The sequence below is a fragment of the Lepus europaeus genome, chromosome 7 (assembly GCF_033115175.1).
Source record: "Lepus europaeus isolate LE1 chromosome 7, mLepTim1.pri, whole genome shotgun sequence".
Lineage (NCBI taxonomy): Eukaryota > Metazoa > Chordata > Mammalia > Lagomorpha > Leporidae > Lepus > Lepus europaeus.
The window spans coordinates 63503059-63529400 of record NC_084833.1 but is presented as its reverse complement, the minus strand read 5'-3'; the positions used below and the strand labels follow the sequence as shown (position 1 = coordinate 63529400).

Genomic DNA, 26342 nt, shown 5'->3' with positions numbered 1-26342 from the left:
TGCCCTCCCCGGCCAGCTCAGAGCTTTCAAGGCCACAGGCTCCACCTCCCTTGGGGCTCAAGGAACCTACCGCAGGGCAGTCAAGAGGCCCAGGCCTGAGGGGTGAAGCTCAGAGGAAGAACATTCCTTCCAAACCCTGCTCCAGCTCCTGTAAATAACCTGCTGGGTGTCACGGATAAGGTCACAGGAGGACATGGGCTGCACCTAGCCCAGGCTGAGGGCTGCGTCTGATGACCCAGGCACACTAAGGGTCTAAAATCCCCCGCCCACGCTGGGGAAGAGTGTGTTACTGACCAGGACTGTACCCCAGCCGGCAGCATGGACTAAGGTTATCAGGAAGGCACTTGTTCCCAAACCACCCAGTTTCTCCCCACTTCCTGCTGAGCACTCCCTCCACAGAGACCTAGGCAGCTGATACCCAGAAGGCTACTTGCATCCCAGCTTCTTGGAGCTTCTAAGCCGGGTCTGGCCCTGCCCTCAAGTGGCTCCCAGGTCCAAGCAAACTTAGCCCCTGCCCTCCCGGGTTTCTCCAGGGCCTTATTTGGATTCCAACAGTTTATCCCTCCCTTGCAAGCTCCCTGCAATTCTGCCTACCACCTCCAGGCTAGAATTTCCAGCTGGACCTCAGAATCCACCTGCTGAGCTCCCCTAACCTCAGCAGCCCTAGCAGCTATGAGCCTGGCATCAGTAACAGCAAGGACAGGACGTGGTCCAAGAAAGGGGACAGGTACAGCCCAAGCTTTACACTAGAGCCCCTGGTTTCTGACCACTTGCCCTGTGACCATGGCTCCGGACCCAATTCCGGAAATGGCCTCTACCTAATCCTCTGCCCCACCCAGCTAACTCCCTTTGCTTCTCTCCCTTCTCACCTCCCCTCCGCTCCTCTCCTAGGTCGCCTGAGTCCCAGGGACCCTCAGTGTGTGGATGGAGCCCATGGTTACCGTGGCAGGAATGTTTCCCGGCTTGCCTGACTGTTGCAGCCACTGGGGCAGTGAACCAGCCAATGGAAGATCCCCCCCTCCACTCTGTCTCTCCCCCTTCTGACACTCTGCCTTTCAAATAAGCCTTTAAAAACAGTTCAGATCCTGACCGGGTTGTGAATACATAGAACATAGCGCACAGTGGGCATGGAGAAATGACAGCTGCTATCCTTTCTGTTAGGAAGAGGCCCAGCAGAGCCCCGCCCAGCCTGTGTGGGAGGCCTGACCTTTGGCCTCAGAGGTGACAGGTCCACCCCCCTACGCCCCAGCACAGAGGCAGCGCCCCTCTCACAGCCTCAGGGCCCCAGGTCCAGGGAACTGGAGCAGATGTGGACGTCACCTCCCTGTCCCCGCCAGCCTGCCTCTTGTCAAGTGATCAGACTGTCACTCAGCTTCTCCGGGGTACGGTTTCAAGTCAGCTGGCCGATAAAGCCCGGTGCCAAGCTGGAGGCGGCAGAGGCAACAGTGAATGGCAAGGAGGGGCCGTCCACCGGCTCCCTGCTGCCCACTACGGGGATGGAGCCTTAGGCAACCACCGTACTGCCCCTGCCCTGGCGAGGCTCACAGGTAAGACCCCCTTCTCCAGGCCCCACCCCTGCCCTCCTCACCCTCCCCTCTCCCTTCTCCCTGTTCCCCCTCTCGTTGGAGGCTGACAACAGCCAGGGCCATGGGAACCACCTGCCACAGCAGATCTGCCTAAGGCTCAGCCCAGCCCCCACCCAGGCAGGTACTGGGGCAGGCCGGGGTCTTGGACTCCCCTCAGGCTGCCCCTGCTGGGGATGGCAATTCCCTCAGAGACAGGAAATGGCCGAGAAGCTCCAGGGCAGGAAGCCCTCCCCCGTGGAGGGTCCCGAGACCCCTTTCCTGAGTGGGATGGCAGGACAGAGCTGGGAGGTTCACGAAGCTATGGTCACTGCCCAGGCTACCTCCTTGGGGTGGCGGGCGGTGGGAGGGACGGTGGCCTTGGGCCAATGTCTCTTGAGTAGGGAACTTGTGGGTCATGCAGGCTCACCCTGGCTCAGGCTGTCTGGGGCTAGGGGCTGCGGGTCCACTGCAAACAAGCAGCTGGGGGCAGCCTGAGCTCTTCAAAATGTCAACGACCCTTTGGGCAGTGGCACAGGCCCAAGGGCAGGTGCCACACAGACATGGGCGCCAACCTCCGCTCTGTCGCTCAGCCGCATGACTAGCTGGAGCCCCCAAAGCCTCAGGTTCCCTGTTTATGAACGAGACAGTAGTAGCGAGCACCACGCAGTAGCAGCTTCTAAAGGGATTGAATCAGCACGTGTTCTGTAAAGCACTGGCTGTGCAGACCACAGCACCCCATCCCTCCAGTACCCCAACAAAGCCACGGGGACGAGGACACCACGCTTCACTTCCTCCAGGCAAACCAACACCCGTAGGGATGCCAGCATTGCAGGCAGCAGCTTTACCTGGCCCTGGCCACTGCTCTTGACCAAGTTCAGGCTTCAGCATACCTCCTGCTGGCACCAACAATGGCCTTGCTGGTGTCTGAGTTTCCTATCTCCCCCTCCCAGTGCAACCTGGGCACCTGCACCAGCACACTGTAAACACAGGCCTGCCGGCCTCACTCCCCTCCCCAGAAACTGCCATCCACTGCCTGGGTCATCTGACCCCGGCATTCAAGGCCCTCTGCCACAGACCCCTGCGGCCATCTCTGACCTCATTTCCCATTTCCCCACGTCAGCAAGTGGGGCTTTGGTCCTCCCCGGCCCCTCTGCTTGCCTGAGCCAGGCTTCACAGAGAAGCAGAATAAGTGGGTCCTGCACCTGTCTGAGCTGTTGCCCTCGGTGAGCTACTCCCACAAGAAGGTGCAGGGGCAGAGGTGGCTGGGGGCAAGGCGGGTCAGAAGGGAAGACCAGCCAGGTGGCGGGGCCCCTGGGCCAGAGTGGGGAGCAGAGGCTTCCCCAGGCAGGCAGACCTGACCTCATCAAGAGGCACAGCCGGGGAGAGCTCCCTGCTGGGCCCGGCACAGCACGAACATTCCGTATCCCATAGCCTGGCTGCAGTTTGCAACTCAGGAAGTGCAGCGAAGGTGCCTAACCTGTAGGGGTCTTCTGTTAGAGTCTGTGTGGCCCCCACGCAGAAGTTCAGGGAGGGACACTGCTGCCCCCATCAAAAGACAGGAGGAAGCACAGCCCCCAGGGCCTCCCAACTGAGAGAGCCACAGCCCCACCCTCGTGATGCTGCCCAGCTCACTGCACAGGCACACTGGCAAGGGAAATGCCACAGCCTGGGGCAGAGACGCCACCGAGATGTGGGCCTGGGGAAAGTCAGCTGCTCCCGCACATACCACCCGGGGCATTCCAGCAGGCATTCCAGCAGGCATTCCAGAGCCAGGGCCTCCCTGCTGAGAAGGAGCCCAGCACCTGGCAGCTGCGCTTATGTAGGGCAAAGGGGAGCAGGCGGCAGCAGGTGGAGGGCAGCCTGGGGAAGCGATGCACACTCTGCTCACTGCACAGTTCTGGGACTAGCGCTGGCCCCATGGCTGAGGGCACCAATGTGTCAGGACCTCAGCGCACCAAGTAGGGGGGAGTTGGGTCCCAGGGGGCGTGAGCTGCTGACAGATGGCATCAGTTCGAGCACCTGATGTGCACAAGTCCGGGTTGTAGGGACACGGAGCTGCCCTTCACCGTGTGCCAGCTTCCCGGTGGTGACCACACTAAACCGAGAGCCTCACCTGTCAAACGCCCCAGGCTAACCAGCAGTCAGATGAGCGCCGGCAGGAGAGCACGCTCCTTTCTGTGTGTGTGTGTGTGTGCACATGCTGTATACTTGTGGCCTATGTGGGCTCTAACGGGACAAGGGGAGAAAGCACATCACCTTGACCCCAAGACCGGTCCTCCAAAGTGTGAGCAGCTCATCCTCTCCAGCAGCCTTGGAGCTGTGAGGAGAAAACGGCAGGTGCGGTGCCTGTGTGGAACCAGGCAGATCGGCAGACACAGCCCCAGGCATTGGTGGGCAGAGCCAACACAGGCCCAGGCTCCCTCCTTCCTCCAGGGGCAGACCCCTGGCCCCTGCATGCTGCAGGGTTTAAAGAGGTCTTTAGTCACAGAGAGGGAATCCCACACTGTGGGGGAGTGGGGAAGGTGGGAGGTGTATCCTATATCAGATGGCACCTCCAAGTTCAAGTTGCAGCTCTGCTTCCAATTCCAGCTTCCTGCTTATGTGCTGGGAGACAGCAGAGGATGGCTCAAGTCCTTGGGTTCCTGCCACCCATGTGGGAGACCTGGTTGCAGTTCTTGGCTCTGGCTTGGGCATGGCCCGGCACTAATCGTTGTGCCCGTTTGGGGAGTGAACCAGCGGATAGGAACTTTCTCTCTATCAAATAAATTTTTAAAAAATTTTTAAAGTATATTCAGGGGTCCGGTGCTGTGGTACAGCAGGATAAAACCCCGGTCTATAGCACTGGCATCCTATATGGGTGCTGGTTTGTGTCCTGGCTGCTCCACTTCCAATCCAACTCCCTGCTGATGCCCCTGGGAAAGAAGATGGCCCTCTCTTCTCTCTGTCTCTACCTCTCTCTGTAACTCTTTCAAATGAATAAAATAAACCTTTTAAAAAAAGAAAGTATATTCAGCCAGCCTTGAAAAAAAGAAAAGAAGCCTTCATCCAAGGTGAACAGCAGCTGAGCTGAGACACGAGGAGGGGTTTTCGTTCCAGTGGGGAGAAGGGTCTGAAGGCAGGAGGCCGGTCCAGCTCAGGGAGCAGCGAGGGCAGGGAGGGCTTCTGCCGGGACGCTGGGGGGAGCCGGCTGTGTGTGTGGTCAGAACCAGGCCTCGGCGTGCTCATCCTGCAAGGACACCACCAGCAGCCCTGCCTACATCGCGGCACAGGCTGGGAAAGCGGCCTGTTGTACTAGGCCAACTTCACACTGGCCAGCCTGTGGCCATAGCCTGTCCAGGGTGCCTGGGGCCGAGGCGGGCGGCTCGGGCTCCATGCACCTGCCCGGTCTGTCTCCTGCAGCCTCTCCCTGCACAGAAACCCTGGACTGCCGAGCAGCCTGTCTCCTCACACCCCACCAGGCCCTGGGGGCACAGGGGGACTGAAGACCTGGGACCATGGTGGGACTGAAGCCCTCAGATGTGCCCCCCACAACAGCCGTGAAGTTCCTGGGGGCGGGCACCGCGGCCTGCTTTGCTGACCTCCTCACCTTTCCACTGGACACCGCCAAGGTCCGCCTGCAGGTAGGTCTCCTTCGGCCAAGGGTCATTGTTCCCAGCAAAGAAGGGGCTACTTCTCTACCGCGGCAGCACCAGGGTGCCCCACCCCCACCCCACCCCGCTGCCCTCTCCCCCTCCAACAAGAACTATCACAGACACCCCCACCCTGGCGTGATGTGTCCTGGCCTTCCTGGCTTACTCTGCTTTGTAAATTGCCCAGTGCAAGGGCGAGGCGAGAGACTAACTAGGTGACCTTGGACGAGCCACTAACCTGTATGAAATGGCAGCGCCAGGCGCACCCAGCCCGTGGCCGCCGGCTGCCAAGTCCTCACCTGTGTGGCCATCTCTCAGATCCAGGGAGAGAACTCTGCGGCCCTGGCGGCTCAGAGCGTGCGGTACCGCGGGGTCCTGGGCACCATCCTGACCATGGTGCGCACCGAGGGCCCGCGCAGCCCCTACAACGGGCTGGTGGCCGGCCTGCAGCGCCAGATGAGCTTCGCCTCCATCCGCATCGGCCTCTACGACTCCGTCAAACAGTTCTACACCCCCAAGGGGGCGGACCGTGAGTACCGGGGGCCCTGAGACACCAGGACAGTGGGCAGAGGCAGAACCTGGGGTGTGGGGTCAGGGGGCCACACAGGGTGGATCAGACCGCGAGGCAAGGCCGGCAGGGGCAGTGGAGAACCCTTCCTGGGGACCCGCACTGTTGCAGCGAGGCCTCGGCCCACGCGCGCTGTGCCTGCTCCTTCCCCCTAGACTCAAGTGTAGTTATCCGGATTCTGGCGGGCTGCACGACGGGAGCCATGGCGGTGACCTGTGCCCAGCCCACAGACGTGGTGAAGGTCCGATTCCAGGCTAGCGTGCAGCTCGGGCCTCGCAGCGACAGGAAATACAGCGGGACTATGGATGCCTACAGAACCATCGCCAGGGAGGAAGGCGTCAGGGGTCTGTGGAAAGGTAGGCCTGGGCTCCCAGACGGACTTAGGGCTGGGAAGGGGCCGGGCAAGGGGGCGGGGCCTCCCGGGCGCCATATGTATTGCAGGGCTTCAGAAAGAACATCCTTGTCCAAGTAACTCCCTGGGCTCCACGGTGCATCCACCCTGTGCAGGCCGTGGGGAGGAGGGTGGGCAAAAATAGGACCCTTTCTGTGCTCTGGGGCTGGCAGCTGTGCCAGGTGTCCTGCCAGAGCCGGGAGAGGCCAGGCAGCCCTCACAGGCTGGGCCTCAAATGCGGAGCCAGCGCTGGGGTGTGAGGTTGGAAGGAAAGCGTCTCCACCCAGGGCGGGGAGGAAACCAGGGGGCACCCACAGAGAACCGCTGTAAGGACTGGGGTGCAGGTCGTGCAGAGGCAGGAAGGGACTTCCTGGGGAGCAAAGACTCGAGGGTTCTCTACGCCACTGCCCGGTGGCCACCGGATGGCTCCCACATGGGGACCAAGTTCTTATAGGAGGAGCAGTGGCCCAGGGAAGTTTAAGGGCAGATGTCTGGGTCCTGGCCCTGGCAGCGCACTTGCTTGCTAGGTCTCTGCCCAGAGCCTTCCTCTGGGACCCCATCCTTCCGGGCCCTGCCGGCACTGTATTCTGTCACTGTCCCCTGAGCCCAGCCTCCCTCTTCCAAACATGACATCCTGTTTCTGGTGGCAGCCATGTCTCAAGGGGGCGGATTTTAATTTTGAGAGCTATTGCAGATTATCCTCCAAAATGTGGCCCACAAAACACAACAGGCCCTCTGCGTGCTCTCTCACTGTGGAGGACGTGGGTCATCCAGACTTGCTGACCCTGGAGGGCAGATGTGGGGCCTGCTCAGCTGGGGGCACCACCTGCCCCTCGCCAGGACCTGTGGCCTCGTCCACTGCCCCTCTGTCCTACTCAGCAGCCCCCGCCCCCTTCCTGACAGGAACTTTGCCCAATATCACGAGGAACGCCATTGTCAACTGTGGCGAGATGGTGACCTACGACATCATCAAGGAGAAGCTGCTGGACTCACACCTGTTCACAGGTGAGGCCCAGGGCTCCAGGCAGACTGTGCTTCCTGGGCAGAGTGGGCAACACCCAGAGACAGGGGCGCTTTAACAGGAGCGGACATGCACGTGGTACGGCGTTGTGATGTGCCAGAGTCCAGCTCCAGCAGGTCCAGGGGTTCCCGAAGGTGTGGGAGACGTCGGCGCAGGGAGGAATGAGAGACACGCTCACAGCAAGGCTGTTGGCATAGCTCTGATGAGAGAGCGCCAGACTTTATTTTTATACCCTAAGTTACATCCACTGTTCATTTTACACATTCTTTACTGTTCTCATAAATTTTGCAAATGTCCACTCATAAATGATCCTTACAGAGTTAATGATTCTTTCTTACAATAACAGGCTGTTTCCTATCCACTTCAACCCCCTCCCTAATCCCGATTTCCATAGCCATGTAACAATTTATTTGATTTTAAAGATTTACTTGATATTTGAGATACAATAGAACAGAGACTCAAAGTGATGCTAAATTATATAATAATCGATTACAAAAAACAGTGGTTATTTTGCAAAGAATTGGAACATCTACTTCTAGTTTTATAACAATTGATTACGAAGATTGGAACATTTACCTTTTAGTTTAACTCTGCTCAAACAAACCCGTTCGTTGCACATGTCCTTTCCATACCCTTCACTACTACTTAGCTTTAGTAGCTCATTAGGACTCACTGATTTCAGTAATTACTTCGTGTTCTTTCCACCAGGCCGCACAAACTAAGGTATTTACCACTGTTTGTGTTTCTCTCAGCCACCTAAGTTGTTAGCCCTTAGTTACAAGTTGTTAATCTATGATAAGACATACTCTCAAGTGGATTATAGCAGGAGACTGAAGACCTTCCCCAAGGACCTCTTATCCCTACATGAGGTCTAACTGCATACCACATACCCAACAGTTTGGGTTCCCTCTAGGTTTTTATTGCAGATAACTGAAGCATCAGAAGGGGTTTAATTACTCTAGGAGGATCAAGTTCATCCAACAGCTCAACCTCAGTGAGGTCATTTGGAGCAGAGGTCATTTCTCACAGATTTCCAAGAATACAGCGATCATCAGCAAGATCACCAGGGAACTTTGGCTTTCTTGTATCAATAAATCTAAAACCACCAAGAGGACCACAGCTTGTCCTTCTCCCACGGTGACCTTGGCCTCTTCAGTGATGGGTAGTAAAGAAACCTGGGCTGGAAGGCCAGGGAGCTGGGCTCTGATCCAGCACCACTTCTCGCTGTACCTTGACTCCCAGCTCTAGGACGCCCTGTTCTACCTTTCCAAGTGCTCTCAGCCCTGGGCACCGTGAGAGGGAGAATGCTGTCCTCACTCTCAGGAGTGGAAGGTTGAGCTGGGGACACAGGATGAGCACGTGTGGAACCGAGGACGTGTCCCGTGTTCCTCCATGACGTGTCATACTTCCCTTCCCTTCCCTTGGCAGACAACTTCCCCTGCCACTTTGTCTCTGCCTTTGGAGCCGGCTTCTGTGCCACAGTGGTGGCCTCACCAGTGGACGTGGTGAAGACTCGGTATATGAACTCCCCCCCAGGCCAGTACCTCAACCCCCTGGACTGCATGCTAAAGATGGTGGCTCAGGAGGGCCCCACGGCCTTCTACAAGGGGTAAGCCTCCTCCTCCTCCCGAGTCCAGCTCTCCCTGCTTTACTCAAGTGCCCCCATGGGTCAGTCTGGGCACGCTGGGGTGAACAGTTCTACTGCGGCGCCACCAAGGAGAAGCACAAAGAACCATGCGAGTGAAACGGGAAACGGTGGACCAAGGCTGCTTTAGGGAATTAGGGAAGCCTTACCAAGGAAAGGGAACCTAGGGACAGGGACGAGGACTGCCCCCCTCCAGGCTTCTTGAGCAGGGGAGGAGAGAAAGAGGTTAGCGCTCCTGACTCTTTCCCAACTTCCGCCCACAACTGTTGATCACAGCCTGATGGCCGCTGAGGCGCCTCCCTCACGGTCTCAGTGTTCTGCCCACTTTCCTGTCTGTGCCTCCGGGGTAACCCCACCCTCTGCATGCAGTGTTTGCCCCTAGCCCTGCGCATGCTCAAATCTTGCCCATCCTTCAAGACAGTTCAAACGCACCGCCTCCCCAACACCTGCATATAAATTTCCCCTCCTCCCTGTGAACCTCACCATTTGGCACTATTTTTTAAATGCATTTATTTATTTTCTTTTGAAAGAGTTACAGAGAGAGGGAGGGACAAAGAGAGAGAGAGATCTTCCATCTGCTTGTCCACTCCGCAGATGGCCGCCAACTAGCTGTGGGCCCATCTTTGAAACACACACAGACCGCCTGGCAACTGTCAGCGACCCTATAGAATCCTTGTGAGAATTAACCACCTGGCACAGCAACCTGACTCAAAATTAGTTCATCTTCTCTCCTTCCCTGATCCCGACTTCTACCTGAATCCCCGCAGAAGAGAGGAGAAAGACCAAGTGGATTTCGGGAAATGCTAGTGACCGGCAGTGCAGATCCCTTGGCACTCCCTCTGGGTACCAGGGCAGGAGAGGGACAAAAGCACTCTCTCTGTGGTTTCTTTGCTGATGTTTGGGTTGTTTTTCTCATCAGATTCACACCCTCCTTTTTGCGTTTGGGATCCTGGAACGTGATGATGTTCGTAAGCTACGAACAGCTGAAGAGAGCCTTGATGAAAGTCCCCATGCTACGGAACCGCCGTTCTGAGTGAGCCCCAGGCAACCACTTGGTACTCAACTTGTACGGAGCCAGTCAAGAATGGAACAAAGCGGTGGATCTAGGGGCAGGGACCCCAGCGCAAACACTGTTTACAGAATATTCACTTGCTGCTGATTCAAGAGATAGAAGAGGGAAGGGTGCTGGTCGTCAGTGCTTTTCTTAAGAACACCTTTATTTAGCACTGACAAGATGGAGAATAAATTATATTAATTTTTGAAACTCATTAGATTGGATGCCTAACATTTAGGCAGGAGAAGATAAACCAAAACAGATCCATTTGGATACAATGGAAGTTTGTAAACCTGTGTACCCTGGACAATCTACGAGATGATGGATTGGAAGACTGCTGGGACAGGAGTAGCCCACAATTCAGTTGAAAATCAGCCACAAAGTCTAGAGAGATACTACAAATGCCAACACAGAGCTGTGACTGCAGCCGTGACCATCACACACGGAGCACCTGTCTGTGTTTGTAATATGTCTATCAAGTAGAATCATTGGGATTCTAGGAAATGTGAGAAAACCTTGAACTTGTGCCAAAGAAGCCCCACTGTGTCTGTGTGAGGCTGAGGCTTGTAAAGATTCTCTGAGGACATTGAAGAATCAAGATGGTAGCCTCAGTCTCCTGTCCTGTGAACTGGGACTAACAATACCTCCGCTCCTACCTCCCAGGGTGTTCTGAAGATTACATGGGAAGCTGGGCATGAAAGCACTTTAAAGCAAAACGCCAGTTAAGATAAGGTGCCTGCATCCTACATCAGAGTTAGTGGGTTCAATCCCCAGCTCTACCTGCTGACTCCAGCTTCCTGCTAATGCAGACCCTGGGAGGCGGTGATGATGGATCAGTAATTGGGTCCTGCCACCCACATGAGAGACCTGGATTCAGTTCCTGGCCCCCAGCTTCGGCCTGCGCAGTCTTGACCATTTGGGCATTTGTGGAGGGGAGTGAACTAGCTGATGGGAGCTCTCTGTATCTCAAAAGAAAAAAAAAATCAAAAGCTCTGTATGAATATAAATGAGGGTACTTCAGAAAGCATCATGGAAAAGTGGATTTTTTTTTTTTTTTTTTTTACAGGCAGAGTGGACAGTGAGAGAGAGACAGAGAGAAAGGTCTTCCTTTTGCCGTTGGTTCACCCTCCAATGGCCGCCGCGGTAGGCGCGCTGCGGCCGGTGCACCGCGCTGATCCAATGGCAGGAGCCAGGGGCTTATCCTGGTCTCCCATGGGGTGCAGGGCCCAAGCACTTGGGCCATCCTCCACTGCCTTCCCAGGCCATAGCAGAGAGCTGGCCTGGAAGAGGGGCAACTGGGACAGGATCGGTGCCCCGACCGGGACTAGAACCTGGTGTGCTGGCGCCGCAAGGCGGAGGATTAGCCTAGTGAGCCGCGGCGCCGGCCGGAAAGTGGATTTAAAAAATAAACTTATTTTGATGCAAAAAATTTTTGAAATCCATGCATAGCTTTTTCATAATACGTATTTTTCATGAACTTTGTGAAGTGCCCACATGTAAGGACAAAGTCTTGGGACACATTTTGTCAGGGCAGATGGAAATTGCCAGCGAAGATGTTTTGGAAAGACACAGACGCCTGGAGGTGACACCAAAGGAAACAGAGCCGTGGGGGGCTGGGGAGAAGAGCAGATGATAGCAGGAAGTTGCAGGGGCCCAATCCATGCAGCCCCTGCTCCCTGGCTCAGTCGTGAGATACCTTGAAGGGTTGTGGGGCTTGGGGAGAAAGTGGTGGATGCCCAGCTGAGTGCCTGAAGTAGCAGGACTCAGGTTTTCTGGAAAATGATGATGACTCAATAAAGGAGGTCACACCTCAGGTGTGGGGTTGAAAACAGCTGTTTCTCGGCCTTCTCTTTCTGGGACAGAATTTTCCTTTGTCACTCCAGGCCTCCTGTTTGTCAGGGCTGGGCTGGGTCTGGTCCCCCAGGCATGCCCTTCCTGCTGTCCTCTCTCTCGTCTTACCTTCGACTACAGGTTTTCGGAGCTCCAGTTCCTCGTCCTGCAAAAGATAGATCTGAACCAGGTCACCTTCATCCAAGCTGAGGACTGCACATGATACCGCTTGATTCCCAGGCTGCCAGGGTCTTTTTCTTCTGCTTCTTTTGCAGCACGATGTGGCTCTGAGGATATAGCTCAGTTAAACCTCAACTCCACACTTACTGGCACCCTAACCACGGAGGCTCCTTGCCCCTTTCTGTCCTACAGAGAAGTGGGCATAACAACCCCTCCGCCACAGGCTCATCGCCAGGGCTGATCTAAAATGCCCCTTCCCACTCCGTGACTGCACCACACCCAGCACACCAGAACACCCACTCACCTTTAGCACTTTCCCCAGTTCAAGTGACCCCCCTGATGTTAGCCATATACTCAGATGGAGAGTTCAAAGCAAATGGGCAAACAAAAAGATGATTTTGATTTAATGTCTGGGTTAGCTTCTGAATAAAACTTGCATTTTAAAATTTCTCCTTTGACTTGACCAACGTGGGCACATCACTCTCAATCTCCTGCTCTCAGTGTGTGAGCTCTGAGGGGCCAGGAACCGAGTCTGCCATGAATTTCTACAAAAACCTGAACACTTCACCCTGCTGGAGGGTACCATTCAGAGAGGGAGAGATAAATTCTTGTACGAGGTGTATTGATTGAAACAGGAGCCTAGGAACCTCTGAGTCCAGCCTTCTGGAGAAGGGAAAGCAAGATTGGTGGGAGGTCTTCTGAGGTTTCGGGACAAAATACGAGATTCCATTCCCTACTTCTTCAAGGCAAAATGATGATGATTCAATAAAGGAATTCACAAGACAATCTAAGATTCTTGGGGCCAGCACTGTGGCATAGGGGATAAAGCTGTCACTTGTGGCACCAGCATCTATATAGGCACCCATTGGAGTCCTGGCTGCTCCTCTTCAGATCCAGCTCCCTGCTAATGTGCCTGGGAGAGCAGTGGAAGACGGCCCAAGTGCTTGGGTCCCTGCATCCATGTGGGAGACCTGGATGATGGTCCTAACTTAGACCTGGCCTAGCCCTGGCTGTTGTGGTCATTTGGGAAGTGAACCAGGGTATGGAAGATTTTCTCTCTCTTTTCCCTTCTCTATGAATCCCTGCTTTTCAAATAAATAAATAAATCCAAAAAAAAAAAAAAAGCCACCTGTTTTGCAAAGTTCTGAGGTGAATAAGACCAGCACTGTTTTTAAGGCCTCATTGGGGTGGAGGATGGTGGGGCAGGAAATAGAAATCACAAACCACTGTTTACCAAACAAGGTGATAAAAGCTATAAATAGGAATATAGACAAAGTGCCTGAGAGTAGGTACAAAGATGAGGGACACTTGATTTGGGGACCAGAAATTTCCCTGGAGTAAGAAACCTAAAGGACAAATAAGAATTATCCAGGCAGAGGAAGGTGGGTGAAGGTCATTCCAGGCAGAGGGAATGCCTTGTGCATGGCTTGAGCAAAAGCCCAGAAACAGACAAGGTTGCATTCAAGAAATTGCCAGCCGTCAGAATAGTTGAGTTGTAGACTTATAGGGGAGTAATGAGAAAGATGGAGAAGAAGAAAGCGAGGGCTGCAAGAGCCACGTGTTATGAACTGAATGTGTGTACCCCTCACCTCAACTCCTATGTTTAAGCTCTAAGCCCCACCATGACAGTGTTTGGAGGAGGGGTCTTTGGGAGGTATTTAGGTTTAGATGAGATCATTAGTGTGAAGTCTCCATAAATGGGATTAGTGTCATGATGACAGGAAGAGAGACAACAGCTCTTTCTCCTCACTATGTGAGGGCATGGCGAGAACACAGCCATCATCAAGCCAGGAAGAGAGCCCTCCAACCCCAAAACCAAATTGGCAGGAACCTTGACCTTGAATTCCTCAGCCTCCAGAATTGTGACAAATAAATTCCTCTTGTCTGAGCCTCCCAGCCCATGGTGTTTTATTGTGGCAGCCCAAGCCAGACACAGATGCTATGACTTGCAGCAGAGATCTCAATAAAAATTAAACCCTGCTGGTTTCCACAGCCCCTCTCACCAGTGAGTCTAGCTAATCAGAGTAGGACCCTGCAGCACGTCAGAACAGTTATCAGAAGTCACCCCTAGAAGTCAGATCCCCATTTCCTTTACTGTTCAAGGGTACAAGACGTCAAAACCGGTGGGCCGTATTTAGGGTTGCTATTACTATTATTATTATGTCTTGGAATCACACCAACCTCAAGTAATTTCTATTTCCTAGGTGCTCACTGTGCAGAATAATAGGATGAGAGAAACCTTTTCCATTAGGTGAAACAGAACCAGCTACAAGGAGACTCAGCTTGTGTCAATAGGAGTTCATAAAGCATTGCAAATATGGAGGTACCGAGTGGACATGGACGGAATTTTGGTGGCAGTGCCATATGCTTCTAGGCAAACAGAAAGTTCCGTGATGTCCCCGATGAGAAAGCAGAACCTGACTTAACTTCCTGCTTAGAGCAACCGAAAGCAGAGTCATTTAAAGCAGTCGCTGAGGAAGCAACTAGCTTCAAAAACAAAACAGAACTCTGATGTTGCCACAACAGAAACAGACTGGGTGTCTCTTGGGCTGTGCTTCGGAATTCCTCTGTTTAGTTCTGAGTTAACTGAGAAAGTCTGTAGGAAAACTACTACCCACAACCTTTTCAGAAAAGCAAGCCTTCACAGAAGCAAGCTCTCACATTCCAGTGGAAAATTCTCTCCTCATGTCCTTAGGTTTGCTCACTCTTTTAAAAAGATTTATTGTTATTTGAAAGGGAGGGGGAGAGAGAGAGATGGAGATATTGAGAAGGATCTTCTCTATCCATTGGTTCACTCCCCAAATGACTTCAATAGTGAGGTCCGGGCCAGGCCAATGCCAGGAGCCAGGAACTCCATCCAGGTCTCCCACAGGGGTGGCAGGAACCCAAGCACTTGTGCAATCTTCCATTGCCTTCCCAGGCACATCAGTAGGGAGCTGGACTGGAAGCAGAGGAGCCAGGACTCAAACTGGCACTCCAGGATATGGGAAGCAGGTGTCCCAATTAGTGCCATAACCTGCTGGGCCACAATACCTGTTCCTTGTTCATTCTTTTCTAGGAAGATGTTTCAACACTGGATATTCACAGAAAGGCCACTTTTTCAAGTTTTCTTTACCATCTTAATTTCTACTTCCTAAAAAAATGTAGTGGGATGCCAGCATCCCAGGCAGAAGCTTGACCTACTATGCCACAATGCCAGCCCTAAGTTTTGTTTTTGTTTTTTTTTAATAATAACTGTATTTTTACCTAAAGGCAACTGTATATTTTATGTATCTAAAAAGAAACTTTTAGGCTTTATAATGACTTAACATTTATAAGCAGTCATTATGAATAATGCAATGGTGATTTTATGTATTCATTTATTAAACACATATCTTGTTCAATTTTGTATTTTGTTACCTGTTAGGAAAGGAGTTGCGGATTGGTGTCTCCTCACACAGGGCACCACAAATGTTAGGAAAAGAGGCGCAGAATAGAGGGGAGGCAGTGTATGAATTTACAGCCAAACTGAATTTATTCAGAGAAAATAAATTTGTAGAGGTGGGTGACCTGATGGAACAGGTGGCAGAAGGCCCCAACCCCAAGAGGCCAGGCCTTTTAGGAGGCCTGGGGATGGGGGTGGGAGTAGGGAGCAGCAGGCAGAGGGGAATTCCTAGAACTGGTCCTTCAAATGTTTGAGCAACTGGTCTTTCAGGTGGCTGTGGTGGTGGGGTATGAAAGCAATAGGTGTGAGATCCAATAGAGATTCAAGGACAAGGAATACATTCCAATGTTTATCTTTTGGACAGTGAGCAAGAATGGCTGAAGCTTAATCCATCATTACCTACATTTTTGGTGATAATGGAAAGAGATTTAACTCTTCCTATGAAAACCTTGGCATTAAAGTAGCAAAAATGGGGCCAGCGCTGTGGCGTAGTGAATAAAGCTGCTGCCTGCAGTACTGACATCCCATATGGGCACCAGTTCAAATCCTGGCTGCTCCCACTTCCAATTCAGCTCTTTGCTATGGGCTTGGAAGGCAATAAAAGACGGCCCAAATTCTTGGGCCCCTGCACCTGCATGGGAGACCTGGAGGAAGCTCCTGGCTCCTGGATTCAGATAGGCCCAGCTCTAGCCATTGTGGCGATTTGGGGAGTGAACCGGCAGATAGAAGACCTCTCTCTCTTTGCCTCTGCCTCTCTATAATTCTCTCAAATAAATAAATAAATCTTTTTAAAAATAAAATAAGCCTGTACTATTGAGAGAGGATATGACATGGCATTAAATATTCCTGAGGGACTGGAGTATAGCATAGCAGTTATGACGCTGCTAGGGTTGCCCACCTCCTATATCAGGGTGCCTGTGTTTGAGCCCCAGCATCACTCCCAACTCCAGCTTCCTGCTAATGTGCACCCCGGGAGTCAGAAGCTGATGGTTCAAGTAGCTTGGACCCTGCCACGCATGTGAGAGACCAGGATGGAATTCCCAGCTCCTGGGTTTGGCCTGATTCAGTCTGTCTGATCCAGACATTTGGAAAATAAAGCAGCAGATAGGAGATCTTATGTCTGTCTGCTTATCTCCCTTTCTGCCTTTCAAATGAATGAAATAAAAATTTATAATTAAAAAAATAATGTATGATTATTTTCTTATATCTTTTTAAAAGTGTAGATACTTTTATGTTTTTTTTGGTGGGGCACAGAGAAACTAACACAAGGATACTTCAAACAGTTCATGAAGAAACGGAATTAAAAGAAGTGTAGGGGTAGGCATTGCGGGGTAGCAGGTTAAGCCGTCATTTGGGATGTCCTCACCCCATATAGGAGTGCCTGTTGGAGTCCTAGCTTCCCGGTTTCTGATTCAGCTTCCTGAAAATGCACCAGGGAAGGCAGCAGACAATGGTTCAAGTCCTTGGTTCCCTGCCACCCACCTGGGAGACCTGCATGGAGTTCTGGGCTCCTAACTTTGGGTTGGCCCAGACTCAGGCTGCTGTAGGCATTTGGAGAATGAACCCGTGGATGGAAGACCTTTTTCTATCTCCCTCTCTTTTTCTCTCTCTCTCCCCATCTCTTTCATTTTGCCTTTCAAATAAATAAATACATCTTTAAAACTCAACTCCGTGCATAGTTTTTTCATAATGCACATTTTCCATGAAGTTTTAAGGATCCATGTACAATCTACTTGATATTTTTAGTAGAAATTGCCAAAGATAGAAATGTCTAACTTCTTTTTATGTTGGTTATTACCTGATGTCTTCAGTTTTCTCTTTTGAACTTCTCATTTTCAGTGTTTCAAACACAATTTGCATTTAAAGATCTTAAAGTTCCAAAAATGCAAACATGGTGGATTTTCTGCAATGATGTTAAAATTATAAAACAAAACTTCTGAAACTTCATCATTTTGATTATTGCTACACATAACACATTTACAAATACATACACAATTTGATGAAACAGATAATAAGTTTTCTAAATGCACCTATCTGTACATACACTCACCAATTTATCCACAGCCTATCTTATGAGTTGGGCAAGCTGCTTGCTAAAATTACAGAGGTACAGTGTCTGTAGTACTACTCTGATCTGCCTGGCTCTATCAGAACAAAATGCTTTATTTTAACAGAATTTCTTCTTAAGGAATTCATACTGAATCCTGTGATTTCTACTTCCCTTAAGTGTTCATGCATCATCTTTTCAACAGTCTCTTGATTTTTTTGGTGGGGGGGAAGGCGTCAGGAAAAAGTAAACATCCCATGGGTGTATAATCTTTGGAATCCAAATTTTTCATTTTGACACCCAGGGTTACATTTGCAGGCCTTTGGACGCATCCTTTTGTGTTTCCTTGAGGATCACTGACAAATTCAGCCATCTCACCACAAATGCACTGAGCAACCTGGGAATCGGTTCATCACAGGCGGAGAGCAGCCTGTGCAAAAGCTCACGTGCAAAAGCTAGACCAGCAAGTAGATGGGAGACCCCACAGGGGCCCAGATTTCCTGCCTGGACTTCTGTCTCCAGACTGTTCTGCCTGGACTGTGTGCCCAGTGTGTTTGTCTTTCCCTCTACAGGCCGCCACTCCCCAGGCAGCCACGGCCCCCTCCTGCGCCCTGACAAAGACTTCCAAAGGCAGACAATACAACAAACACGCCCGTGGTGCCAGATGGACCAGGGTTTAAGTCAGAGCTCTCGCTGCTGTGGGACGTTTGGCTGGTGATCTCACCTCTTTGGAACTCTGCCTCTTAGTCTGTGAAAACGGAGGCTAACACCGGCCTCACAAGGGTTACCGGAAGTGTTCACATTGAACCCCACACCCACTGATGTCCATCCCCACCCGATCTTTCCACAGAGAACTTGGCCCGTGATACCAGAAACACAGGACCTGGCTTCCGGCTCTTGAGGGGCTGACATGTAGACAGGCAAAGCCCACGCGCTCCCTGAGCAATCCCTGAGGCAAACAAGGATGAAGAAAGCGCCAACAGGGACCTAGCTCCTTTTCTCCCCAGATGTGTTGGTCCGGCCACAGGACCCACTTCTTGTTTTGGTGTCTGTCACCCCCCACAAGGCCGGCAGCCACCTGACTCCCGTCCTCTTCCCGCGCAGCGGGCCGGAGCCCTGCTCTGCTTTCTCCCTCGCTGGGCACCAGCCCGTTTGCTCCTCTGCGCCTGGGGACAGGGAGTCACGCTTGATGTCCCCGCTCCGCCCAGACTTGAAGTCGTTAGAGTAAGGTCGGTCCACCATGAAAAGGCGGGAACGCCATCTGCGCCTCACGACCGTTGCGGGTTGCCGGGCCACCTGCTGCTGCAGCCCGGATTGGTTCTTTCTCCTGGCAGCGTGGTGGTCTTAACCAATCGATAGCGAGGCCGGCCGGGAGGGCCCGCCCCACCCGGCGGGAGCGCGGAGCTGCAGTTCCCGGCGGGGCGGGTGGTTTGCCGCCCAGAGCAGCGGTCGCGGTCCGGAGCTGGGCCCCTCTAGGAGGAGAGCACTGACTCCCGTGCCAGCCTCTGGGCCGCTGTTAGAAAGTTCCCTGACTGGGAGGCAAAGCTTGTTGTAACCCTAGTCAAGCCTCCGCTTCTCCCGGGCGTCCATTCTGCCATCCTCAGCAAACCCGGGAGCTTGCGGGAGATGGAGGCGGGGAGGGGTGAGGGGGTCATCGTCCCGGGGGACGAAGGGGTGAACGCGTGCTCCTTCGGCACCGAACTGGAAGAGGAGGAAAGCGCGAAGAGAATCCTAAGTGGAACTTAAGGATCCCCTCACCCCTCGTCGGAGCCGGTTGGCCCCGCCCACCCCAGGCCACGCCCACCCCGCAGGCCGCGCCCCTGAGCCTTAAGTTGCGCGCGCCCGCCTTCGCGGACCCCACCGCCAGCCTCGCGGGCCACCCCTTCACATCGGAGTTTGTCGGCGCTAGCAGCACTCGCCCTCCGCCAGCCCACAGACAGAGCCGCCCGCACTCTTGTGTTCTCTCTTCGGCTCGGTGAGCTCAGAACCGGCGTGCCCCAGCCCTGCACCCGCTGCACCTGCTCCGCGCCCGCCATCCCCGCCGCCACGCGGGCCCGCGCGCTTCTTGCTCCCAGTCTAGTTTGTACTTTGGCTCTCTGTCCTCGGCTCTTTTTTCTTTACCTCTTTTCTAATGTTTGTACGTTCCCTCTCGAGCCCAATTGGCTGTAATTTAAGCCTCCATACTTTCACTCCTTCGCCTCGGCCACGATGCCCAGCCCGCCTTGGGTGGGGGTCCGAGGGCCAGAATGACCTCATCCTTCCCAGGTGGCTGCAGGCCCCGAGCCCCTGCTCTATCGGTCCCCAGCAGGGCAGGCACCCAACCTCTCCAACCTCCTGCAGCCGGGGCTGGGTCCTGGCGTGGGCCCCCTAGAAAGATCCCCGGCAACGTATCTGCTGACCGTGATGGGAGTGCTTATCTGGAGTACTGAGTGTCAGGAACCGAGCCCGAATGTGGTACTGAGCAGAAATGGGAAGGAAGACTGTTGAGTTCATTCCCCCACCTCTGGTGTTTGCACTTGATTTGTCCCTGGCTGCTCCCCCATCTCCCCACAACGCAAGGGCTGAGGGGCCTTGTGTGCTGGGGTGCAATGCTGTAAGGGGGTTTCTCTTCCTAAGTTCTTGCTTTGTTCTCACCCACAGGTCACATAGTATGAACTTTAGGTGTTTCGTCTCCCAACCGTTTTCTATGGAAAACCCAGGGGGTCGGGTGATGATAGCCACTGGTGGCTTTGAAGAACGGGACGCCTTTAGAGAAGCTTGATCTTGGAGGCCTCAGCGTGAGACCTTACGGAGCCGGGTAAGAGTGCAGCCCCCTGAGGCTGGAGTGGGCTGGGGGGGGTCTCAGGAGTCGGCACCATGCCCCCACTGGAGTGGCTGTTCACAGCTCACAGAGCGCTTTCATATCCCCATCGCATCTGGCCCTTCAATCCAGCCTGGCCAGCCGAGGGTGGTTGGGCTGAGGCCCAGGTGGGGAGACTGACTGGCCTGAAGTCACCCTTGGAGTTAGCAGCAGAACCGGGACAGGAACCTGTGTATTTTTTTGTTTTTGTTTTTTGTTTTTTTTAAGATTTATTTATTTGAAAGTCAGAGTTACAGAGAGAGGTGGAGACAGAGAGAGAGGTCTTCCATCCGCTGGTTCACTCCTCAATTGGCTGCAATGGCTGGAGCTGAGCCGGTCCAAAGCCAGGAGCCAGGAGCTTCCTCCGGGTCTCCCACGCGGGTGTTGGGCCATCTTCCACTGTCCTCCCAGGCCATAGCAGAGAGCTGGATTGCAAATGGAGCAGCCAGGTCTCGAACTGGCACCCATATGGGATGCCGATGCTGGTGCTTCAGGCCAGGGCGTTAACCCGTTGCGCCACATTGCCACCACCACCCCCCTTTTTTTTTCTTAAAAGATGTATTTATTTGAAAGTCCGAGTTACACAGAGAGAGAAGGAGAGGCAGAGAGAGAGAGAGAGAGAGAGAGAGAGAGAACTTTCCTTGTGAAAGACCCTGCCTGTACCTGGGGCTGAGCAAACAACAGGGAAGAAATGAAGGGTTGGGCATCAGTGCACGGCAAACAGTAGAAACGTTGGAGCCTGCAGACGGGGCTCTATCAGCTAACACGGAAGTAAGGGCAGCCGCCTCCCAGGGCTGCTCTGAGGGTTAAGTGGGCTAAGACAGTGCCCCCGGGGTAGGGGAAATACGTGGAATGAGGACAGAAGTAGAGCATTTCTATGGGGTGTCAGAGTAGGGGGCATGGGGAGTCTGGGAGCTCCTTCCTTGACCTACTCTGCCATGTGTGCACCCGTCTTCACTGAGCCTCTTGTGGGCCAGACTCTAGGGGAACCTGAGTATGATCAGGCCCTGCCCTATAGGAGCTCCCAGTGCCATTGCCATGGTGAAAACAAAAATCTCGTTTGCCCTGTTTTGCCCCAGCCATCTGGGCTGAGTAGTCTGGGCGGGAGGGGGCGTGGGACTGTGTTTCATGGGTCTCTGTGTTCACGGTTGACTCCCACCACCTCAGCCAGCCAGCCAGCCGGCTCCGTCCTCCTGAGCCCCAGCAACAGCAGCAGCCAATCAGGCTGGGCTCAGAGCAGCTGCTCCTATGAAATCAGATGTGAGCTCAGAAAAGGAGAAGCGGGGTGCCCTGCCCCACGTGGGTGCCAGGCTCACTTCCTCTGCAGGGCAATGGAGGAGGGTGTGTTTCTAACATGAGGACAAAATGGAGCCTTGGGTTTCCTGTGTCAGCCTTCAGAACTCTGACCCCCCCCCACCTCTGCATCCCTGCCTCTCGCGGTGAGCGTGTGAATCCCCACATCACCTGGCAGGCCAGGAGGAGCCCGGGGTCTCGGCTTACTCTCAGCCTCAAGAATCCCCCAGTGTCCTTTACGACCCAGTTCACGGTTACTAAAAAGTCTTTTCTGACCACTCATGCCTCTCCCAGTAGAGTTGTTCCCCGCTCTGCATTTTCAGAACATACCCTGCAAGCGCCCAGTGCAGCTGGAATCCCCCGCACACGCCCGAGCCCTTCGAGGGTAGATGCTGTCCCCGGCGTCTCAGTGAACCAGTGCCCTGCCAAGCAGTCCTGGGAGAAGAGTGACTAGAGAACCTGAGCTGTGCAAGGGCCGGGGGCCAGCGTTTACCAGATGGGCTGGCGAGGGACTGAATTTGCCATGTGGTCCCTTTGTTTTCTTCCCAACTTGGGCAATTCTGGGTCTACGGAGCCGCTCTTGCTAGGAGTCCAGAACATAAGCCTGCGGGGCTGGGCCTGCCAGGTCCTGGTGTGGCTGGAACCATTCCCCCTGCCCTGCAGCCGGAGCCCCAGAAGCAGGAATGTGGAGAGCTTCAGTGAAATCCCTGCACCCAGGAGGCCAAGGGCTGGGCCAGTGGCTCTGTGAGGCACACCAGGATAGCCCTGGTCCTGTACAGAAAGGGAGGCAGCCCACACAGAGCACAGCCTCGCTGGGCAGGAATTGCTTCTCCGGCCCCTACTTCTGGAACTACTGTTTTCTCTCTCGAGGGGTCATCCCGAGTCCTGCCTTGGGACTTGGTGCTGTCCAGGAAGGTGGGTACATGGGTGGTGAGCAGGGAAGGTCTGGGATATGGTTGCTGATGGGGCTTCTCTCCCCTTGGCTCAGATCCGGCAGAGTTCCTCTGTCTCGTCTTGTTGTGGATTGAAGGTGCCCATTCTCCAGTTTTTCTCCACCTCCTGGGAGGCAGCAGGAAAGCAACACCATGGTTGGGTTCAAGGCCACAGATGTCCCCCCTACTGCCACTGTGAAGTTCCTGGGGGCCGGCACAGCTGCGTGCATCGCGGATCTCATCACCTTTCCCCTGGATACTGCTAAAGTCCGGCTGCAGGTGAGGGGATGCAGCCCGGGGTCTCCTGAGGGGATCTAGTCAGCCCCTCCCCAAGGAGATGGTTCCTCAGGGGACTGTGAACTTGGGCACCTAGAGCTGGCAGGAGATGGGGAGAGCGACCTGCCTGTCCCTCTATAGTCACCCTGTCTTGGCCCTGCAGATCCAAGGAGAAAGTCAGGGGTCAGTGCGTGCTGCAGCCAGCGCCCAGTACCGCGGCGTGCTGGGCACCATCCTGACCATGGTGCGCACCGAGGGCCCGCGCAGCCTCTACAACGGGCTGGTGGCCGGCCTGCAGCGCCAGATGAGCTTCGCCTCCGTCCGCATCGGCCTCTACGACTCCGTCAAACAGTTCTACACCAAGGGCTCTGAGCGTGAGTGTGGAGCTGGGCCACAGGCCCTCGGGCCCTTCCTCTTGGTGAGGATTCGTTTCCAAGGAAGAGCAGAGGATCAGAGAACTGACAGGAGCCCTAATTCTCATGGTTCCTGGGCACCTGAGTTGTGCAAGGCTCTGAGCACGGCATCGTCCCAGGACCATCCTCATATCCACATGGGCAGTAGGCGGTATCATCCAGGGCTACAGAGGAGGAGACTGGGGAGGTGCCAAGGGCACAGACGGGGAGCCAGAAAACACACCCGAACACGTGCCTCCAAGGCCAGCATTCTGCTGTTTCTTCTGCTTAGCATGCCTTCACCACGCCAATCCTGCATCTTAGACGTGAGGAAAGCTAGGAGCCCAGGACAAGAGGCTAGCCTTCCCAAGATCACGGGGCAGGGAGGAATAGTCCTGGGATGAGAACTCAAGTCTTGGGAGTCCCAGTCCATCAGAAAGCAGCCTGCCTCTGAGCCTTGGTTTTCCCCTTCATCGAATGGAAATGATTGTGATTTCTCAGGGCTGTAGAGCAGGCTACAGAAGGCTGTTTTACTAAAGTCAGCACTGTCTCTCTGTCTTCCTCCTTGCTCTGTCCCCAGCAGACAGAACACATTGACAGTGACACCCTGGGAGGCCAGGAGTCAGAGTGAAAGCTGCTCTGGATCCCAGTCCCAAAAGGGACAGTGACACTGGAGAGACGAGGTGGGGAACGAGTGCCAGCCCTGCTGGACACTGACCCCGCCCCGGTGGTTCACCCACAGATGCCGGCCTCGGGAGCCGCCTCCTGGCAGGCAGCACCACAGGTGCCCTGGCTGTGGCTGTGGCCCAGCCCACGGACGTGGTAAAGGTCCGGTTCCAAGCTCAGGCGCGGGCTGGAGGTGGCCGAGGATACCAAAGCACTGTGGATGCGTACAGGACCATCGCCCGAGAGGAGGGGCTCCGCGGGCTCTGGAAAGGTGCGTGCCAGCTGGCCCCTGCCCATCCCCGTCCTCCACCCCTCCCTGCTCTCACGCAGGCTCTCCTTCCTCCTGCAGGCACGTCTCCCAACGTGGCTCGGAATGCCATTGTCAACTGTGCCGAGCTGGTCACCTATGACCTCATCAAGGAAGCCCTCCTGAAGGCCAACATCATGACGGGTGAGTCGGGGACGACGGTGCTGGGGCTCGCCCTTGCCCTGCCCGCGGGCGCGCCCTGAAGACCACCTGTGCGCCTCCCGTGTGCCCCTTGCTCGCAGAATGGGCTTGCAGCTCCTCTGTGCCTTAGAGACGCCAGCTGGGATGCAGCTCCCAGCTGGCACGTTGAGGAACGGAGGCCAGATTGGCAAAGTAACTTTTTTTAGGGCCTCAGTGGAAGTCCCAGCGGGGGTCTCTGTCTCTTTAAAACCACACAACCCCAGCTGCTTAGGAACTTCCCATCTGGAGAGCTGAGTGAGAAGCTCTGACGGCCTTGCCTGCTCCTCCCGCCAGATGACCTCCCTTGCCACTTCACGTCCGCCTTTGGAGCGGGCTTTTGCACCACCGTCATCGCCTCCCCCGTCGACGTGGTCAAGACGAGATACATGAACTCTGCCCTGGGCCAGTACAGCAGCGCTGGCCACTGTGCCCTCACCATGCTCCAGAAGGAGGGGCCCCGAGCCTTCTACAAAGGGTGAGCCCCGACCCCCCCCCCCAACTCCAGGGCTCCTGGCTGCCTGCTCCCAACACAGGTGTGAGAGAACCACCTTGAAGTGGGTAGCAACCAAGTGACCAGCTGCGTCTAATCCCGATCCTGGTGTCGGACCAGCAGGCCCACGTGCCCCGTTTAAATGCTTTCTCTCGGAGTTGCTGTCGTCCCTGCTTCACGCGTGTTCAGTGGTCACTCGGGGACCACAGCTGGGAAGCTCGGACCACTGGGCCCCCTGCACCTCCTTTGGGAGAGAGCCCCCGGCTTGGATTGGATGCCCAGGCCCCGTGGGGAAGCAGAACCACTCCACATGACCCTGTTCTCTCTGCCCCTAGGTTCATGCCCTCCTTTCTCCGCTTGGGCTCCTGGAACGTGGTGATGTTTGTCACCTATGAGCAGCTGAAACGGGCCCTCACGGCTGCCTGTGCGTCCCGGGAAGCCCCCTTCTGAGCCGTCCTGCTGCCGACCTCGACACCTCTGGCTCTGCCTTCAGCCGCAGCGGGGCCCTGCTTCTTTTTCTTCCGTCCCCCCGCCCTTCCCTCTTTCCCTGCCTCTTCCCAACATCTTCCTCTCCCTCCCCCATTCCAATCCCCCCACCCATCTCCCCAGCTACCTCTCCGGGCTGGTAGTGCTGACCCCAATTGACATGGGAGAGGCCTACCACCAGCCGGGATCCCAAGCCCTCAGTCCCTGGAAAAGTTCAATCCGAATCTTTGCCTGGTCCCTAGCCTAGCCCAGCCCGACTGTCGCCCATAAAGCAAGCTCAACCTTGGTGTCTCTTCCCTCTGTGTAGCTGTTACCACAGGTCTTGCTCCGATGGGTCCTGTGTTTGGGCACCTAGTGGGCAGGGGAGGAGCCACCTGACTACAAGAGGGGTGTGACCCATCTTCCATCTGCAGCATCCAGGCTGGGGCCCTCAGAGGTTATCTGGTACATGTCTGTGGATGTCTCTCTCCAGACCTAGGTGCCGGGCAAGGAGTCCCGTGAAGGAGCAGCCCAGAGAGAGACACAGTGGCTGTCCTCTCGCCCTGCCCTCCCTTCCCAGGCCACCTGAGCTCTCGCTCAGTGCCTGCTGATCTGCAAAATGAGGGTGCTCCTGGCTGCCCCACATCTTCAGCTTTAAAAGAGCTTGGGAATCTTGGATGCTGTGGGCTTATTTAAATCCATTACAAACAAGCAACCTGCCTCCCTTAGTCCCAGAACCAGTGAGGCCAAGTCTGGCTGCTGCTCACTCCACAGCCACAGATAGGAGGAAGTGTTACTGAACCGGGAGGCGCAGGCCTGACTCGGCAGAGGTTGGGTTCCAGGGCAAATATCCGGTCCTGCCAAGGGAGCTTCCACTTTGCAGTCTCACTGTATCCAGGGCTGGAGAGCCCAAGACAGGGGTGATAAGCAGAGCTTTGGCCACACACGGGTTTCAGTCTGTGCCCCTGTTCCTACAGCCTGTCCTCGGGTACAGGGCTAGCTTTTTTTTTTTAATTAAGATTTATTTGAAAGAGGGGGAGAAAGGTCTTCCATCGTCTAGGTCACAACACAGATGGCTGCAACAACTGAGGCTGGGCCAGGCCCAAGCCAGGAACCAAGAATTCCATGTCAGGGGCAGGGACTCAAAT

General features: G+C 54.6%; 2 protein-coding genes across 2 annotated transcripts; both read left to right on the top strand.

Moving 5' to 3' along the window:
* The first annotated feature begins 1451 nt into the window (after positions 1-1451).
* Positions 1452-10904, top strand: UCP3 (uncoupling protein 3). The gene is made up of 7 exons (XM_062198249.1): positions 1452-1547; positions 4965-5185; positions 5513-5723; positions 5918-6118; positions 7057-7158; positions 8603-8783; positions 9739-10904. The coding sequence occupies exons 2-7, from the start codon at positions 5060-5062 to the stop codon at positions 9854-9856; spliced, it is 939 nt and encodes a 312-aa protein (XP_062054233.1). The 5' UTR covers positions 1452-1547; positions 4965-5059; the 3' UTR covers positions 9857-10904.
* Positions 10905-19177: 8273 nt separating this feature from the next.
* On the top strand, positions 19178-25501 carry UCP2 (uncoupling protein 2). The gene is made up of 8 exons (XM_062196699.1): positions 19178-19329; positions 19995-20151; positions 22475-22697; positions 22858-23068; positions 23829-24023; positions 24102-24203; positions 24534-24714; positions 25065-25501. The coding sequence occupies exons 3-8, from the start codon at positions 22572-22574 to the stop codon at positions 25177-25179; spliced, it is 930 nt and encodes a 309-aa protein (XP_062052683.1). The 5' UTR covers positions 19178-19329; positions 19995-20151; positions 22475-22571; the 3' UTR covers positions 25180-25501.
* The last annotated feature ends 841 nt before the right edge of the window (positions 25502-26342 follow it).

Excerpts from the sequence above, each read along its gene's own strand:
- UCP3 (XM_062198249.1), top strand. The coding sequence starts at position 5,060 with ATGGTGGGACTGAAGCCCTCAGATGTGCCCCCCACAACAGCCGTGAAG. Across the intron at positions 5,724-5,917 it reads CACCCCCAAGGGGGCGGACC|ACTCAAGTGTAGTTATCCGG; the intron begins GTGAGTACCGGG and ends CCTTCCCCCTAG. Across the intron at positions 6,119-7,056 it reads CGTCAGGGGTCTGTGGAAAG|GAACTTTGCCCAATATCACG; the intron begins GTAGGCCTGGGC and ends CCTTCCTGACAG.
- UCP2 (XM_062196699.1), top strand. The coding sequence starts at position 22,572 with ATGGTTGGGTTCAAGGCCACAGATGTCCCCCCTACTGCCACTGTGAAG. Across the intron at positions 23,069-23,828 it reads CTACACCAAGGGCTCTGAGC|ATGCCGGCCTCGGGAGCCGC; the intron begins GTGAGTGTGGAG and ends GTTCACCCACAG. Across the intron at positions 24,715-25,064 it reads CCCCGAGCCTTCTACAAAGG|GTTCATGCCCTCCTTTCTCC; the intron begins GTGAGCCCCGAC and ends CTCTGCCCCTAG.